Source organism: Octopus bimaculoides, chromosome 3 (assembly GCF_046866305.1).
Source record: "Octopus bimaculoides isolate indiv1 chromosome 3, ASM4686630v1, whole genome shotgun sequence".
In the NCBI taxonomy this organism is placed as follows: Eukaryota; Metazoa; Mollusca; class Cephalopoda; order Octopoda; family Octopodidae; genus Octopus; species Octopus bimaculoides.
The window spans coordinates 70,598,542-70,616,004 of NC_142930.1; the positions used below are offsets into that span (position 1 = coordinate 70,598,542).

General features: G+C 36.3%; 1 protein-coding gene across 1 annotated transcript; it reads left to right on the top strand.

Annotated features, from left to right (window-relative positions):
* The first annotated feature begins 1,042 nt into the window (after positions 1 to 1,042).
* Positions 1,043 to 1,426, top strand: LOC106875532 (protein ZBED8L-like). The gene has a single exon (XM_014923729.1). It carries the CDS (start codon positions 1,043 to 1,045, stop codon positions 1,424 to 1,426), a length of 384 nt encoding a protein of 127 aa, XP_014779215.1.
* Positions 1,427 to 17,463: the final 16,037 nt, after the last annotated feature.

Below are 17,463 nucleotides of genomic sequence, written 5' to 3' on the forward strand. Positions count from 1 at the left end.
CTCTCTCTATATATATATATATATATATAAACAGAAAATATATATTTATATCAGGGCATTACTATACAATAATGCCTCACGCTATGAGGGACTCTAAGGTCAGACTACCATAAAAAGCACATTTTTTCCGAACGCGAAGAAATGCAACTCTCAAAGCTAACTCCTTAAAAACAGTCTAAATTATAGATCATGATTTCGTAGTTATTGTAGTATTATACAACCTCTACTCAAACGAACATTGAATTTAAATATATTACCAGAATATATTCAGTACTGAATTTATTCTGAGAAAAAAGCATATTTACCGAGATGCAATTCGAAATTCCCGCCACTTACATAGGGAAATAGCGAAGAACAGTCTTCTATATACTATTTGGATACACGATGTTCGTTTGGTATGTTGATTCTCTGTTTACTTCTATTTTTCTTGACCATATTATATTGACGAGTAGAGGTTGTATAATACTACAATAACTACGAAATCATGATCTATAATTTAGTCAGTTTTTAAGGGGTTGGCTTTGAGAGTTGCATTTCCTCGCGTTCGGTAAAAATGTGCTTTTTATGGTAGTCTGATCTTAGAGTCCCTCATAGCATGAGGCATTATTGTATAGTAATGCCCTTATATAAATATAAATATATATTTCGGGAATAAATGATGGATTTTTTCCCTTATGAGGTTTTTTCACGCTAGCTACTTGATAAATTCTTGTAAAAGAATTCGTCCTATTATTGAATTTATATATATAAACAGAGATGAAAATTAACAAGTCGTTTTATTCTCACCAGTCAGGAATTATTATTGAGTTTGTGAATTCAGTAAAAAGGTTAGAAAAACTTCCATCATTGATAGAAAGGCTTTGCAGCTGAGAAGATGCATGGAATATTTTTTGTTTCTTTTTGACCATATTTTCTGCAAGTCATTAGAATCCACCACTACCGCCCCAGATATATAAAAGACGAGCTAAAAAATTACTTGGATGTCAACAATATACCAGTAGAGAACATAACATCTTGTTCTACAGATGGTGCTCCTGCTATGATGGGCAAGAAAAAAGGCTGCTTAAAATTGATGGAAGATGAGAACCCAGAAATGTTTCTTGTGCATTGTGTTATTCATAGAGAGAACTTAGTATCCAAAAATATGTCTCCTGTTCTCAATGAGGTACTAAAATCAGTTATAAAATGTATCAATGCCATCAAAGCTAATGTCAAATGCGAGAGTCTTTTCAAGCAGTTTTGTGAAAATGCAGACTATGTGAGACTTTTATCTCACACTGAGGTAAGGTGGCTCTCAAAGGGGAATTGCTTGAAAAGATTTATGGAACTATTTGATGTTCTTAGTGACTTTTTAAGTGACAAGCCTGAAATGAAGCACCTAACCGTTGATGGTAAAACATTTGTGAGTTATTTAACAGATGTCTGAAAAATTGAATATATTAAATAAATAACTTCAAGGATCAAATAAAACTCTTATTGATACAAAGACGAAGACATTTGGCTTTGTTACATTTATTGAGGTATGTCAAAAAACTATTTCTGACAAAATTTTTGACCAGTTTTATTGGCTAAACAAATGTGAGGGGATCGATGCCGGTATACTTGTCATTGTGGATCATCTGAAAATATTGACCTCTGATTTGAAAGAAAGATTTTTTGATTGATTTTAAACAAATTTATTTTCCATCATGGGTGATGCAGCCAATGCTAGTGGATATAGCTGATGTTTCGATACAGTACCAAGAGGAACTCTCGGAAATGTAAAATGATGAGTCAGTTAAAACTTTATTCAATATAAAAGGAATGATGTCATGGCTTTGGGATGAGACAGAAACCAAATACCCTAATTCAACTAACTTTGCAAGAAAATTGTTGTTACCGTTCCCATCTTCATATTTAGCTGAATATGGCTTTAGTACTGTAAATGATTTGTAATTGATGAAAAGAAATCGACTGGATATCACTAAACGAGGAGACTTGAGACTAAAGCTGACTAAAATAGTGCCTAATATAAAATCTCTCTGTAGCAGGTATGAATCATAAGGATCTCACTAACTTTAGTTTACTTATTTTATATTCAAATATTTTATATTTATGCATTTCAGTTCTCTATTATATGTTGTGTCTTGCTCGACACTGCTTTGTGTGGTATTATGATGACGTGCTTCGTCGTCGGCCCGACTGCCCCAACAACTTGCCTCGCCAACTCGTTATCTCTGTCAACTATTTATTTGTGGTGGAACAACTCCTTCCGTTTTTTATTTTTCTCTTTCATGAATGCCATGTTCTTTGGAAGCTTGTTTAGAGACCAAGTTAATAGCCTTTTAAGCTTCCTCCAAGTGAATAGTAGTAAAATTTTGAAAAACAAAAATTAAATATCACAAGGGGGCATCAGGATTTTAGAAATGATTCGGTGGGGCATAGCCAAAAATCGGTTCGGAACCACTGATCTAGGTTAAATTTCTTCAGAAATTTGATCAACCGTTTTCTAATCCTATCAAGCGCTTGAAAAAATGTGGCAGTTATAGCAAATAATGCATCATCCCTATATAACTCTCCTTTGATATTACGGAACTCTTCATTAATCTTCGAGAGTAAAAACGGGCCAACAATGTCTGTAATTTGGGCAGAATCTGAGGATCCCATTGTAATATCAAAGTCATCTTGGAGGTTACTACGCATCCACCTTCTATCTCTGAAAGATATTAGGGTTTTCCTAGCGGCTGAAATTATATCTTTCTCTAAAGGTGTGATTTCCTTAAATTTTTGAGCAGAGGCAATTGCTTTATCCAGCACATCCGGCGAAATGAATTGGTAATAATTACTAATGTCGAATTCCAACAAGTATGTTTTTCTTTTATTATCCAATGCACAGAACCATGTTATAACTTTTCCCGTACTAATCCAAAGTGGCAAATCTTCATTCATTTTACACAATCGGACGTTAGTCAGTGACAGCTTTGATCTGTTAGGTAGCAGACAGCAGAGAAACCCATCTCTTAAGAACACATGCCAGTTATCTCTCTTTCCCCCTCCCTTCCCCTTCTCTCTCTCTGTCTATCTCTTTCACAATCTTTCTCTCTATCTATCTCTTTCACACTCTCTCGCTTTCTCTCTGTGTGTCTATCTCTTTCACACTCTCTCTCTATCTATCTCTTTCCCTGCTGATTATCAACCAGTAGTCAGCTGATTGCCAACCAGTAGTCAGCTGGTCAACATGTCTTTATTTACATCAATTCGGCAATTTCCATAAAGAAAGAGGGAAAGGGCGTTAGTCAGCAGGTAGCAGACAGCAATCACTCGCTTTCTCTCTCTCTCTCTCTCTCTCTCTCTCTCTCTCTCTCTCTCCCTCTCTCTTAAAAACACATGTCACTTATCACTCGCTTTCTCTCTCTCTCTAGAGAGAGGTGTATGCTGGGAAACTGAAAGAAGCTCGTCGTATATATGTATGTGTGTGTATATGTTTGTGTGTCTGTGTTTTCTCCTCCAACATCGCTTGACAACAGATGGTGGTGTGTTTACGTCCCCGTAACTTAGCGGTTCGGCAAAAAGAGACCGATATAATAAGTACTAGGCTTACAAAGAATAAGTCCTGGGGTCGATTTGCTCGACTAAAGGCGATGCTCCAGCATGGCCGCAGTCAAATGACTGAAACAAGTAAAAGAGTAAACAGTATATATATATATATATATATATATATATATATATATATATATATATATATATATATATATATATATATATATTATGTATCTATGTATACGTATGTGTATGTGTATATATATATATATATATATATACACACACACATATATATATATATACATACATGTATATATATGTGTGTGTATATATATATATATTTATATATGTGCGCGTGTGTGTATGTATGTATGAATATTTCACCATATAAACATAGCAAAACCTTTACAACAAACAATATGAACAGTTACAAAAACATTGCGCATAAAAAACGAACCAGACACTAACAAGAAAATATGTAATCCAGCCTAGACATTTTAAATCCTTTCTCCATCTCCTTTTTCTCTTTCTCTATCTCTCTCTCCTCTTTCTCTTTTTCTCTCTCTTCTTTCTCTTTTTCTCTCTCTCCCCTCTTTCTCTTTCTCTCTCTCGCTCGTTGTTCACAGGTGACCATCGTCCATCTTTTTTCCTCACGTGACCATCTTTCTTTTCCTGCACGAGCATTCAAAAGAGCGGTCGTATTTTTCTCTCCCCCCCTCTCTCTCTCTCTCTTCTATCTTTTCTCTTTTCATACCTACCCAGGACCCTGAGAACAACAGTCAAGTAAAAGAATGATTGCATATGCAATAGAAGCTAGCATAAGAATCAACTTGAAGAACCACATAGTAAAGTCTAACAAGAAACCATACGTGCAGGTTCAAGGTACAGCCATTGGTGTCGGTATGGCTGGAGATAAAGCCGGCCTCTTCATGACTTGGTGGGACAGAAAACTTAAACAATCCTTAGCGGAACAATCCACAACTGTTTGCTTTACTGCAGGTAAGCAGATGACATTAATATTCTAGTTAGGAAAAACTCTAATAACTGTAATGTAGAAACAGAGAAGAGCATAATGGAAAGCATCCAGCACGTGGCTAACCCCTTCCACCAAAGTATCAAGGTAGCTATAGATTACCCCACTAGGCACCCTAACAACAGATTCCCTGTCCTTGATACAGAACTTTGGTTAGAGACTGAGCAATAGAGTGCAGCTCCTCCACTCCTATTACATGAAACCCATAGATATGTTGTTCACAAGAACTCAGCTTTGTCATACAACATGAAAGTCAATATACTGATAGCAGACTCAGGATAATGAACAACGTGTTCATTTGAAACAACGAAACATGTACAGAACTTCATACACCGCATGCAAGTCTCTGAAAGGTAGGATTTGGGTATACAAGAGAACTAGAAAGAAGTTAGATAGTATTATATGTTGTGAAACCAGTGGTACCTCTAGCCCTAAATATAGAAGTAAAAACTGGAATACAATACAAAGAGCTTTGACAAAGCAAACAAGGTGAACACGTGGTACAAGACCGAGAAATATCAAGGAGTGACGTACGTTAAGGCCACAGTTCATGGAGAACTAGCCCGAAAACTTAGGAACGCTCTGAAAGAGGTCAAACTCATCATTAAGATCGTTGAAAAGCCAGAGAGCTCCATCAGATCACATCTATATAGAACATACTCCTTTGAGAATACCACATGCACCAATGATAACTGCATGGTATCTAAGAATAACCCTGGCATTAACTGTAGAACTAGAAATGTAGTCTACAGCACAAGGTGCATAGATGGTGCTTGTAAAGACAAGAATATGATATACATAGGTGAAACATCCTGAAACATTGCTGGGAGACTAAATGGACATTTGAGACAATATGACGACAAAAAACAGTCCTCCATGCTCTACCAACATTCCTAAAACCAACATGGAGGCACACTGGGTTTACTTGACATCCACATTTTATCCAAGCACCCGAAGGACCCAACACTCAAAGCAAATACAGGAGTACGTTCTCATAAATGAAACAACCCCAGTACTAAATAGAAAATATACGTAGAAGATAGTCATACCCCAATGCCCACAGTTAGTAGGCTGTTATGCAGATGTATCTCTCTCTCTCTCTCTCTCTCTCTCTCTCTCTCTCTCTCTCTCTCTCTATATATATATATATATATATATATATATATATATATATATATATATATATATATATATATATGTATATATAAAAGATAAATAAGAGTGAAAAAACTACAGAAGGCTTGTGTTACATGGTTAAAGTATATATTTAAAATATGTCAGAAAGATGTTATAAAATTTTTTTGGTATATAACCATTGTATTTGGAGAAATAACCGGTTTCGTGTAGTCTTTTCAAATTTCTCTACTTCATGGTAACATGTCTACGCTCCCGTCTGTAAATAAAAGAGTTCTAGATAGGGGGAGGTAATTAGGGATTTCTTCCGGTATAAGGGAGATAATCGAAATATAGAAGTTGGTAGATTTTGATTAATTTATCATGGTTTGGTTTCGAAGTTAGGTTTTGCTCTATAATTTTTTCCTCTCAGTGAGGTGAATTTCCTTATTTAAAAGTGTTAGCAATGGTTGAGTTTGGGTTTATATTTTTGAATGAAGAAGGTTTCCTTATTCAATCTAATTTGTGTTGGTGTATTAATGGCACATTGATAGAAAGGAAAGATTATAAATTGTGGTAGCATTTGTTTTGCGCATTTCTCAATATGCTCACTAAAGGGTATCATTCGGTATTCTGGGCATGCAATCTGCTGTCGATGCAGAGTGCATCTGCGTTTTGGGTGATGATGGTGAAGGCTTCTTTGTTTCTGGGGTTGTATGTGGATCAGACGTGCATCACAAATCGACATAAAAAACTTAAGTTGAACTGGGTAGTGTCTGTCAATTAGTGTGTTTTTGAGTTCTTGTAGTCTATAGTCTCTAGTATTTTGTTCTGACACTATTGTGCATATCCTTCTTGCAAGGTTGAAGGGGATGTTTGTTTTAGTGTGTCTTGGGTGGCATGAATCAAATAGTAGATATTGTTTGGCGTCTGTGGTTTTGTAAAATATGTCCGTTTCTATTTTTAGGTAGCCATGATAAAACTCCGAGTTTCGGATGCCGGGGCGGAAGAGATGGCGGCGTGGGTTTCCGACCCGGCATCCGAAACTCGGAATTTTATCATGGCTACCGAATATTTGTCACATATTTTTACAGATATATATATATATTAGAAATATTACATTTCTAAATCTCTCAGAGAGACTTAAGCAGTAGTGGTGCGATAAAGTAGTATACTGCCAGCTTAACGTGACAGTCCCAATAAGGGAATATACTACTGCTGTTTAGCCCTAGGAAGCTGGACCGCTTCCTGTTGATCTTGACACATTTCCTGTGTCCTTATCTTTGCAAGGGGGAGACAAACTCCTCCACCCAGCCTAGCCTGCATTCAGGGACATGTTTCTGAGTCTTTGCTCGTCATCAGCCTGAAGTAGCACGACTAGCTGTTTGAAAAAGTTTGTTTACCTCTCGCAAAGATATAATATTTCAGTGAAATACATTCACTGGTTACAAAAATTAGAAATATTACATTTCTAAATCTCTCAGACATGAATATGCAGAATACATACATACATAGAAACGTACAGATATGCATATATATATATGCGAATATACTTGCATACACACATACATGCATACATACATACATACATACATACATACATACATACATATACGTATACACATGCACACACATGCGCACAAACAAACAAGCAAATAAAACGCAGCTCTGGTATTGGTCACAGTCAACGACTATTGAAAAGGTTGCAAGACGCAACGGAAATGTTAGAAAAAATAAGTAAATGAGAGGAAATTGAAGCGGTGAGTGTGTTAAATGATAAGGCACTTAAAGAGAATGACTCTCCCCAGACACAATAATATATATATATATATATATATATATATATATATATATATATATATATATATATATATATATATACATACATACATATATACATATATATATGTAGAAAGAAAGAGGGAGAGAGATAGAGAGAAAGATACACATACATACACCAGCCACACACATATATATGAGCACACGCTAACGCACACGTATACATATACATATGTATCTACGTGTGCATATATATGTGTGTATGTATTTCTCTCTCTCTCTCTCTCTCTCTCTCTCTCTCTCTCTCTCTTTCTCTTTCTCTCTCTCTATTTCTCTCTCTCTCTTTCTCTCTCTCTCCCTCGCTCTCTCTCTCCCTCTCTCCCTCTCTCTCTCTCTCTCACTCTTTCTCCCTCTCTCTCTCTCTCTCTCTCTCTCTCTCTCTCTCTCTCTCTCTCTCTCTCTCTCTCTCTCACTCTCTCTCCCTCTTCTCTCATTCCCGCCGATTACATTGCGACTTCACATTTTCAATTTCTTGGCAAAACATATTGATGAAATTTTAGAATTTTTTCAGTTCAATGAAATTTGTAAACGTGAGAAAATTGGAGAGAGCCATTGCATATATACACACATACATACATACATACATACATACATACATACATACATTCATACATACACACATTCATACACACATTCATACATACACACATACATGCATACTGGTGATATTTCCTGTGAAAACTTGCACATGCATAAATGAAAGTACGCATTTTCACATACACACAAAGACACAGACACACACACACGCAGACACCACACACACACACACACACACACACACACACAGACACTTACATGAATGAGGCATAGATATAGCGTAAATATCTGTTCTTTTGAGAAACTGAAGAAAAGTTTTCAAAATGAAGCTGTGTGTATATATATATATATATATATATATATATATATATATATACATACATACATACATACATACATACATACTCTTTTACTTGTTTCAGTCATTTGACTGTGGCCATGCTGGAGTACCGCCTTTAGTCAAGAAAATCGACCCCAGGACTTATTCTTTGTAAGCCTTGTACTTATTCTGTCGGTCGCTTTTGCCGAACCGCTAAGTTACGGGGGACGTAAACACACCAGCATTGATTGTCAAGTGATGTTGAGAGAGGGGGGGACAAACACAGACACACAAACATATACACACACATACATACATACATACATATATATATATATATATATATATATATATATATATATACGACGGGCTTCTTTAAGTTTCCGTCTACCAAATCCACTCACAAGACTTTGGTCGGCCCAAGGCTATAGTAGAAGACACTTACCCAAGGTGCCACACAGTGGGACTGAACCCGGAACCATGTGGTTTCTAACCAAGCTACTTACCACACAGTCACTCCTATATATATATATATATATATATATATATATATATATATATATATATATATACAGACTCCTCCCCCAAAAATGTATACACATACACACTTCAGGAAAGGAAAAAAAATTGTATAAATATTCGACTCGTATAGGGACCTCTATAAATATAGATACCTCTTTCGGTGTTTTATCAAATTTCGATAACACTTAGTAAATTACAATAATACTGAATTAAAATATTTATACAGATTTTAACAGTATATGTTTTTATATTACGTATTAGTTTTAATGGCGCACTGTATTTTCCTGTTTGATTATTTAATATTTTCATTGTTTTCAATATGATATATATAAATTTCTTTGCACGTTCTTCACTGATGATATTCTGGTTTATAATAATAAACTAAATTGATTAAATTAAATTAAATTCGATTGATTTTATACTATAAACGATGAATTGAAACAATTGTAGGTTTTGTCAATGTACTGATAAAATCTTATTATTCTTATCTGAATCTTCTCTTTTGGCTTTTATAATAATAATATGTATGTGTGCCTATAAGGTACTCAACCAGTCTAATCTTTGGTATTTCTATCCCTCTGAGGTTTATATATCCTCACTTGTACTTTAATCTCTCTCTCTCTCTCTATCTATCTATCTATCTATCTTTCTATCTATCTATCTATTTATTTATCTATATATGCATGCACAGTATTATAAAGAAGTATGTACACCCCTAAAAAATTTCAGTCTGATAATATCGGAGAAAATCAAACGAAATTTATACTGAATAAAGTATATTATACATGCAAACATTATACATTTTTGGAACACAAACAATAAACATTTTCAAAGATATGAACGAAATATTAATTTTCAAACGTTACCAAAATATGTACAACCTAGAGGATTATTTGCTATATTCAATATTTGGTGTGACTGCCCTTGCTTTCAATGACTGCATAAAGTCTTCTGAGCATAGAGTTGACTAAATTTCTGCATATATGTGAACTTGACTCCGTTCATTCCGAATGATGTCTTTCAACTGTATTACATTGCGGGATTTATTCTGCTCAACCTTCCTTTTCAACCCTCCCCACAGATATTCCCTTGGGTTTTAATCAGGTGACATGGTAGGCCAAGGCAACAACTTTTTATCTGATAAAAATTTAGTCGTCATCTTTGAAGTGTGTTTAGTGTCATTATCATGCTGGAACATGGAATGACTTTCTAGTTCCTTGATGCTTTTCAACATTGTTTTCTGCAATACGTCACAATAAAACCTTGAATCCATTGTTCTCTCAATAGACGTGAGTCCTCTCACACCAGCCGCACTCATGCACCCCCAATGCATAACACTGTTTCGCTATTATCTTCACCTGGTCGTCGCCATACTCATTTAATGCCATCTGATCCAAGCAAGTTGATTTTAGTCTCGTCAGAGTAAAAATAATTTTATTCCAAAACTCCTTCCCCTTACTCACATAGGTTTCGGCAAAAGAAAGACGACTCGATTTATGCCTGGTAGTGAGGAGACGCTTCCTATGAAGGAATGCGATCATGAAGACCACACCGGTTCAAACTTCAGCGAACTGTTTGGGCAGATACACTCTTTCCACTAACAGAAGACACTCCTTGAGCCAAAGGTAAAGCGGTACGACGCCGGTCGGCTATCACACAACGTTGGATGTGGCGAATATCACGCGCAGTTAAAATGGAAGGACGACCTGGACGATGTTTATTGCTTAGCCGTCCAATAACTTCGTACTTCTGAATTCCTTTGGCAACTGTATTTACGCTAATATGTATTCGTTTACTAATTAAATTATATCCTAAACCATTCTTGTGGAAATTAAAAATAATTTTTTTCAAATCTTCAAACAATTTTTTTCCTTTTGGTGCCATGTTGATCAAAATGAAGATTTTCACCACGGTACACAAATCAGAATTCTTGCAGAAGTAATTACAATGACCGGTGCAAAAATGCCAGGAGAAATAATTTATTAGAATTAGCAATATCTGAATTTAGTAAAAAAGAAAGGTGGATAAAATATTGAATATAGCAAATTTCCTCTAGGTTGTACATATTTTTGTAACGTTTGAAAATTAATATTTCGTTCATTTCTTTGAAAATGTTTATTGCTTTGTGTTCCAAATTTGCGCAATTTTTGCATGTATAATATATTTTATTCAGTATAAATTTCATTTGATTTTCGATCGTATCAGAGTAATGGCAATTTTACCGAAAAATTTTAGGTGTGCACATTAGATACTACACACACACACACGCGAGTGTGTGTGTGTGTGTGTGTGTGTGTGTGCGTGCGCGCGCGCGTGTGTGTGTGTGCGTGTGTGAAGTCGCTCTTGAGCACTCCTGGTAACGTGTAACAGGGTTGCATGGTTAGGTCGTCGACGACTAAACTGGTAGCGCCACCGAGCTTGCTTGGTGAGGAGGATGATTGGTAGACGCCCTTCAGAACAAAAATACAAAACCCATCAAAGGGAGGAGGAACTCATGAGTAGTCAACGGTCATGTAACAAAAATGTGTGTACATACGTATATATTGTTTTTATACATCTTATTTATATTCTTAAATCTCATAGTTTTACTTTTTTATGTATGTATATATATATAAATATATATATATATATATATATATATATATATATATATATATATATATATATATATATATATATATATATATATATATATATATATATATATATATATATATATATATGTGTGTGTGTGTGTGTGTATATGGAGTACACTGGGCTCCTTAGCCGTGGTGAGAGCAACCAAACTAGGAGAAGGAAAACTCTGATATAAACCCAGGTTTGTGGTCTCCTTAGTGTATGTGTACTATTAGTATCTACTTACTAATAGGGCAGTCTGGGCTCGGTAGCTTTTGAGAAACTAGACTAGGAGAAGGCCACTCTGATCTCAAATCTGTGATCGATTTAGCATCTTATACGTGACAAACCGTGCACCTCTACCGGTAATTGCTGCTTTGACGGAGAGAGTGTGTATTTATAATGACCATTATAAACAAAACCATGTGCAAGTAGTTCAATAAGATACCATGAGCAAATACCAACATGTTTTGTGCCTCCTCGTCCCAAACCCTATGACGATGATAGCGACGGGAACAGGTGAAGGATGTCACTGGAAGTTCTTAGCTTGAACCTCGCACATAGGTGGTGAAAGGTAAATGGCCACTTTACACAAAATCTGCGAGTAATTATGCAATTCGTGTCCTCCTTTCACAACAAAGCAACCCTGTTAAGGAGGAGGGGTCACGAAAATGTGACCTAAAAATTGCTTACACGTATTGCTTACTCGTAGTGCAAATGGCTGGGCATCCAAACCTGCACCAGAAGATTAAGCAAATCGAAAAAAAACCCCTTTTTATTGTATCTTGGAATGTGTGAACTCTTCAGGACAGCAAGAAAAACATAGAACGTAAGACCGCTTTGGTTGCCCATGTCTTGAAAGGAAAAACATGGAATAGCAGCTCTTTCAGAAACCAGATTAGCGGATTGTACAGGAAGTTGATGCTGGATAACTTTTTATCTGGATGAGTAAGCCTCAGAAAGTAAAGAAAGAGGCAAGTGTTGGGTTTACTATTCGGAATGAGTTGGTGCAACGTCTTGAATCTCTGCCTGTTGGCATTAATGAAAGACTCATGTCATTGCGTATCTGCATTGGCAAAAAAAAAAATATGTAACTATTTTCAGCTGCTACGCTCCAACCACGAACTCAAACGAAGTAGTCAATAAGGTGTTATAGTCTGAGTTACGTAGCCATTTGAGAATTGTCTCCATCCATGATAAACTTCACCTTGGCAATTTAAATGCACATGTAGATTGTGATACATCCATATAGGGTGACGTAATAGGGACTCATGGGGTTGGCAAGGCAAACTCAGACGGCTATCTGCTGCTATTGCTTTGCAGTGAGTATGGACTTTTGATTACCAATACGCTTTTACAACTCTCCAACCACCACAAAACTACCTGGAGGCATTTCCAATCCAACCATTATCTCTTCATCGATTACATAGTTGTGAGGTCTTCCATTAAGGAAGATGTCCAAGTAACACGTTCTTTCTCCACTGGGGAGCATTGGTCTAACCATAGACTGATACGATCAAATGTGAATTTTACTATCCGCAGCCCTATTCGTAACAATCACACTCCACTAGTTCGAAAAGTGGATGTGACAATGCTGAGGAACAATGACAATTTAACCTCATTTCAAACAGCCTGTGATAACAAACTTGCTGGCATTTCGGACAACACAGGTATTGAATCAATGTGGTTTGCTTTTAAAAATGCTCCATTTGAGTCATCTTGTGAAACACTCGGCTATGTTAAGAGGAAGCACCAAGACTGGTTTCTGCTCAAATGATCCAAACATCTCTTCTCGTTTGGACAATATGCACAAGTGCCACTGTCAGTGGATGTCACATAACAATAATTCCACAGAACGTAACGATTTTAAAAAGGTCAGCAATACATGTCAATCTCAAATGAGGCATATGAAACAGACATAGTGGCGAAAGAAGGCACAGGATTTGCAGGATACTGTGGATAGATGTGACTTCAAGTCGTTCTATTAAAATTTAAAGGGTGTTTATGGACCTGTATCTGGTGGCTCAACTCACATACATTCAACTGTGGGTAAAGCTTTTGACAAACAAAAGCGGAATCATGAACCGCTGGGTAGAGCACTTTTCAAATGTTCTGAATATGGACTCAATTGTTGATGAAGAACTGATCAACAATCTACCACAGAAGCCTGTCCTTGAAGAACTGTCAGTTGCTCCATCAAATGCTGAGATAAAAAAGGCCATAAAACAGTTCACGAATGGAAAGTCGTCTAGGAACGATGGCATGCCGGCCGAGATATAAATGTGGTAGCAATCTCTTGCTGAAAACATTATGTGAACTCTTCTCCTTAATCTGGGAATCAGGATCAGTTCCACACGAGTTTAAAGTCGCTTCTGTTGTTCATCCTTATAAGCGCAAAGGCGACAAATATTAATGTAACAACCATGGAGGTATCTCCTTTTTGTGTGTTGCCAAGAAAATCCTTGGAATATTTACCATAAACAGACTAAATGATGTCCTTGCCAGCTTAGTGTTACCTGAATCACTATGTAGCTTTCGAGCTGGTAGAGGCACAGTGAATATGATTTTCAGCCTAAAGTAATTGCTGTAAAGGCCCTTAAACACAATCGAGATCTTTTTGTCACTTTTGTAGATCTAACTAAAGCTTTCGACACTGTATCTACAGATGCTCATTGGGTTGTCCCTAGAAAGCTAAGTGTTCCCCAAAAGGTGCTCAATGTTATCATTTCTTTCCATCAAGGGATGATGGCTTCTGTTAGATGCAGCGGGGAAGTGTCCGATGAAATGGGAGAAGACATGACTGTGTTCTTGCACCGCTTTTATATGCTCTGTATTTCTCCGCCATGTTGGAAACAGCGTTCGATGGTGTTAAAGAAGGAGTAAAGTTTGAGTACAGGACCGGTGGTGGCTTGTTCAACAAACAACGCTTCAAAGCAAAAACTAAGACTTTGGTGCAAACATTTCGAGATTTACTCTTCGCAGACGATTGTGCACTGTAGCACGCACTCTTGAGGATATGCAATGCATCCTAAAAAACTTCTCCCGTGCATCGAAAAGGTTTTGTCTGAACATCAGCATCAAGAAAACAGATTTTCCATTAGCCCATTCGTGACCATCTTCCGCTGTTGCCCATACTGTATATGTTTATGGAATAGCATTAAAAACTGTTTCTTCCTTCATTTATCTTGGTTCCATTGTGTCCAATGTTGCTAAGTTGGATAAAAAAATTTAGTCCAGAATCGATAAGGCTAACTCCATTTCCGGTAAGCTTTATCACAGGCTTTGGAACAGCCACAACGTATCGTTGAAGGTGAAAGTCAATGTATATAAGCCGGTAGTTTTGACAGCATTACTTTAAGGTGCTGGACCTTGGACCCTGTATCGAAAGAACGTCAACCAGCTTGACGCATTTCATACGCAATAAAACCGAGTGACCATATTCATAACAGTGAAGTATTAACAAAATTCAACATATCTGGTATTGAAGCCATGCCCATCAAAATACAGCTTAGATGGTCAAGTCATCTTTCACGTAAGAGTGATATCAGAATTCCAAAGCAACTTCCCGTTGGTCAGTTTCTCACAGGAAAGTCAGTTCAGAGGCCACTCTTGCGCTTCAGAGATAAACTAAAAGACAGTCTGAAGTGATGCGACATAACTCTTTCTACCTAGGAATACAAAGCGACAGAAAGCAGGACCTAGGGATGGTCCTGCTTCTCCTCAATTCAAAGATTTGAGCAAAGTCAACTCCAGCATCGGGATCAACTGCGGTAAGCATGAAGGCATGCTGGAAAAACGGTGCTCTTCAAATGGAAACCTTACTTGTTATTATGGTTTTGTGGCACGAAGCAAAATAGGCAATGCCGTAGGCTCAAGAAAACACATGGTAAAAGTCCTCAACTTGTTCCATTTTCCCAAAGGTCTGCAAGGCACCAGAAAGCCTCAAGAGACACATTTGTGTTCATAGAATATGATTACTGCTTCATTTTACTGAAGCCTCATTTGTCGTTCATGACGAGAAAATCCATCATATGTATATATATATATATATATATATATATATATATATATATATATATATATATATATATATATATATATATATATATATATATATATATATGTCAATGATACCTTCGCAAATAATTTTTTTCGTGAATTATTTGCTCCGCACACATATATATATATATATATATATATGTGTTTGTGTGTGTGTGTGTGTGTGTGTGTGTGAGTGTGTGTGTGTATTTTCAATAGCGGTTTAGCAGCGACATCTAGCAAGGCCAAGCTACTCCAGACTGATGAAGAGCAACTACCCTGAAACTAGTCTCTGGATGCTGGCTTTGTTGGGTGCAGGTGCTTATCTCCCCTGTTTGAAAACTTAAGGAAACAGAACGCTTGTGCTGCGTAGCCAACTAGAAACGATGTTTTGGGGGGCTAAATAACATTAACATTCTTCCCCTTCCTGGGACTGCCACATTAATTTGGCAACAAACCATCACTTTATCGTGCTGCTACTGCATAACTCTCTTTGAGAGATTTAGAAATCTAATATTTCTATAATTCTAAAATAAATTTTGTGAATATACAAATCACCATATTCTCTCTCTCTCTCTCTCTCTCTCTCTCTCTCTCTATATATATATATATATATATATATATATATATGTATATATATATATATATATATATATATATATATATATATATATATATATATATATATATATATATATATATATATATTTGAAAAGATTTGTAAAAGTACTACACGAGTAATTAGATATTGAAAATGAATAAGAATGAAAATGCCACTTTTTAAAAACATTTTTGGGGTGTTTTATTTAATTTACATGTTTCGGTTTTTTTGAAAAAACCTTATCAAAAATGTTATTTCTTGCATGCGCATGTGGTCCTTTCCTTGGGCACTGAAAACATGGTAGTTCCAACTTGTTCTTTTAGTAGATTACTACTATCTGTTTTAGTAAATTAAATAGTGGTCAGGAATTCTAGGAGTGGTTGTAGCTGTCGAATAACTAGCAGCAGTCATGATAATAACAATAGTAGTAGTAGTAGTAGTGGTGGCAGTCGTCGTAGTAGTGGTGGTAGTTGTCGTAATAGTGGTGGTAGTCGTCGTGGTGAAGTTGTTCCTCCTATGGTTTTAATAGAAATCGGGTTCTTCGATCCCCTTTGTTTATTTCTTATTAATAACTTGCAAATCTACGTATAAAAGTATTAAAATATATATGAAAGTCTCAGTGTTGCTAGTTTAGAGAATTTAGACTTGGTCGGTATTTTCTTATAAAAGATATTTCTTTGCTAATGCATTCATTTTGGCTAGCATTGTCTTTGAATTTGTATAGAGGAAACGTTGTGAATTTGAGAAATTTGTTGTAAGCACATTCGTCGATGTGCTGGCTGAGAGGTATTTTCCTGTTTTCTGGGATCCTAATTTGGGATTTGTGTACCGCCATCCTCTGACGTAGGCTGTTTTTAGTGTGTCCAATATATTGCCGTTTGCATTCAGAGCATGTAATTAGGTAGATCAAGTTCTCCGATGCACATGTAAAATTAGTTTTTACTGTGAAATTATGGCCTTGTTCTAATCGATGTTCTGATCCTTCTATTACGTTGACACAAATCCCACAGTTGGGTTTCCCGCATTTTTTTACTGTAGGTTTAGTGGTTATTGTTGAGTGTAATTTGGCCTGGGTTAAAATCTTTTTCATTGATTTTGGGGTCTTTCTTGAGTAGAGCTGTGCTGTGGAGTATGTTGTTGAAGGCCCCATTGTTGTGTGGGTTGTGAGTGGAGATGTAAGGCAGGGTTTTTAATTTTTCTTCCTTCTTGGGTCTTGGTTGTCTAAGTTCTTGTGTATTTAATTGAAGTACTCTTTGGATCGTATTTTCGATTAAGGGCTGTGGATAGTTTCTATTTATGAGTGTGGATTTCAATTCCTGGAGT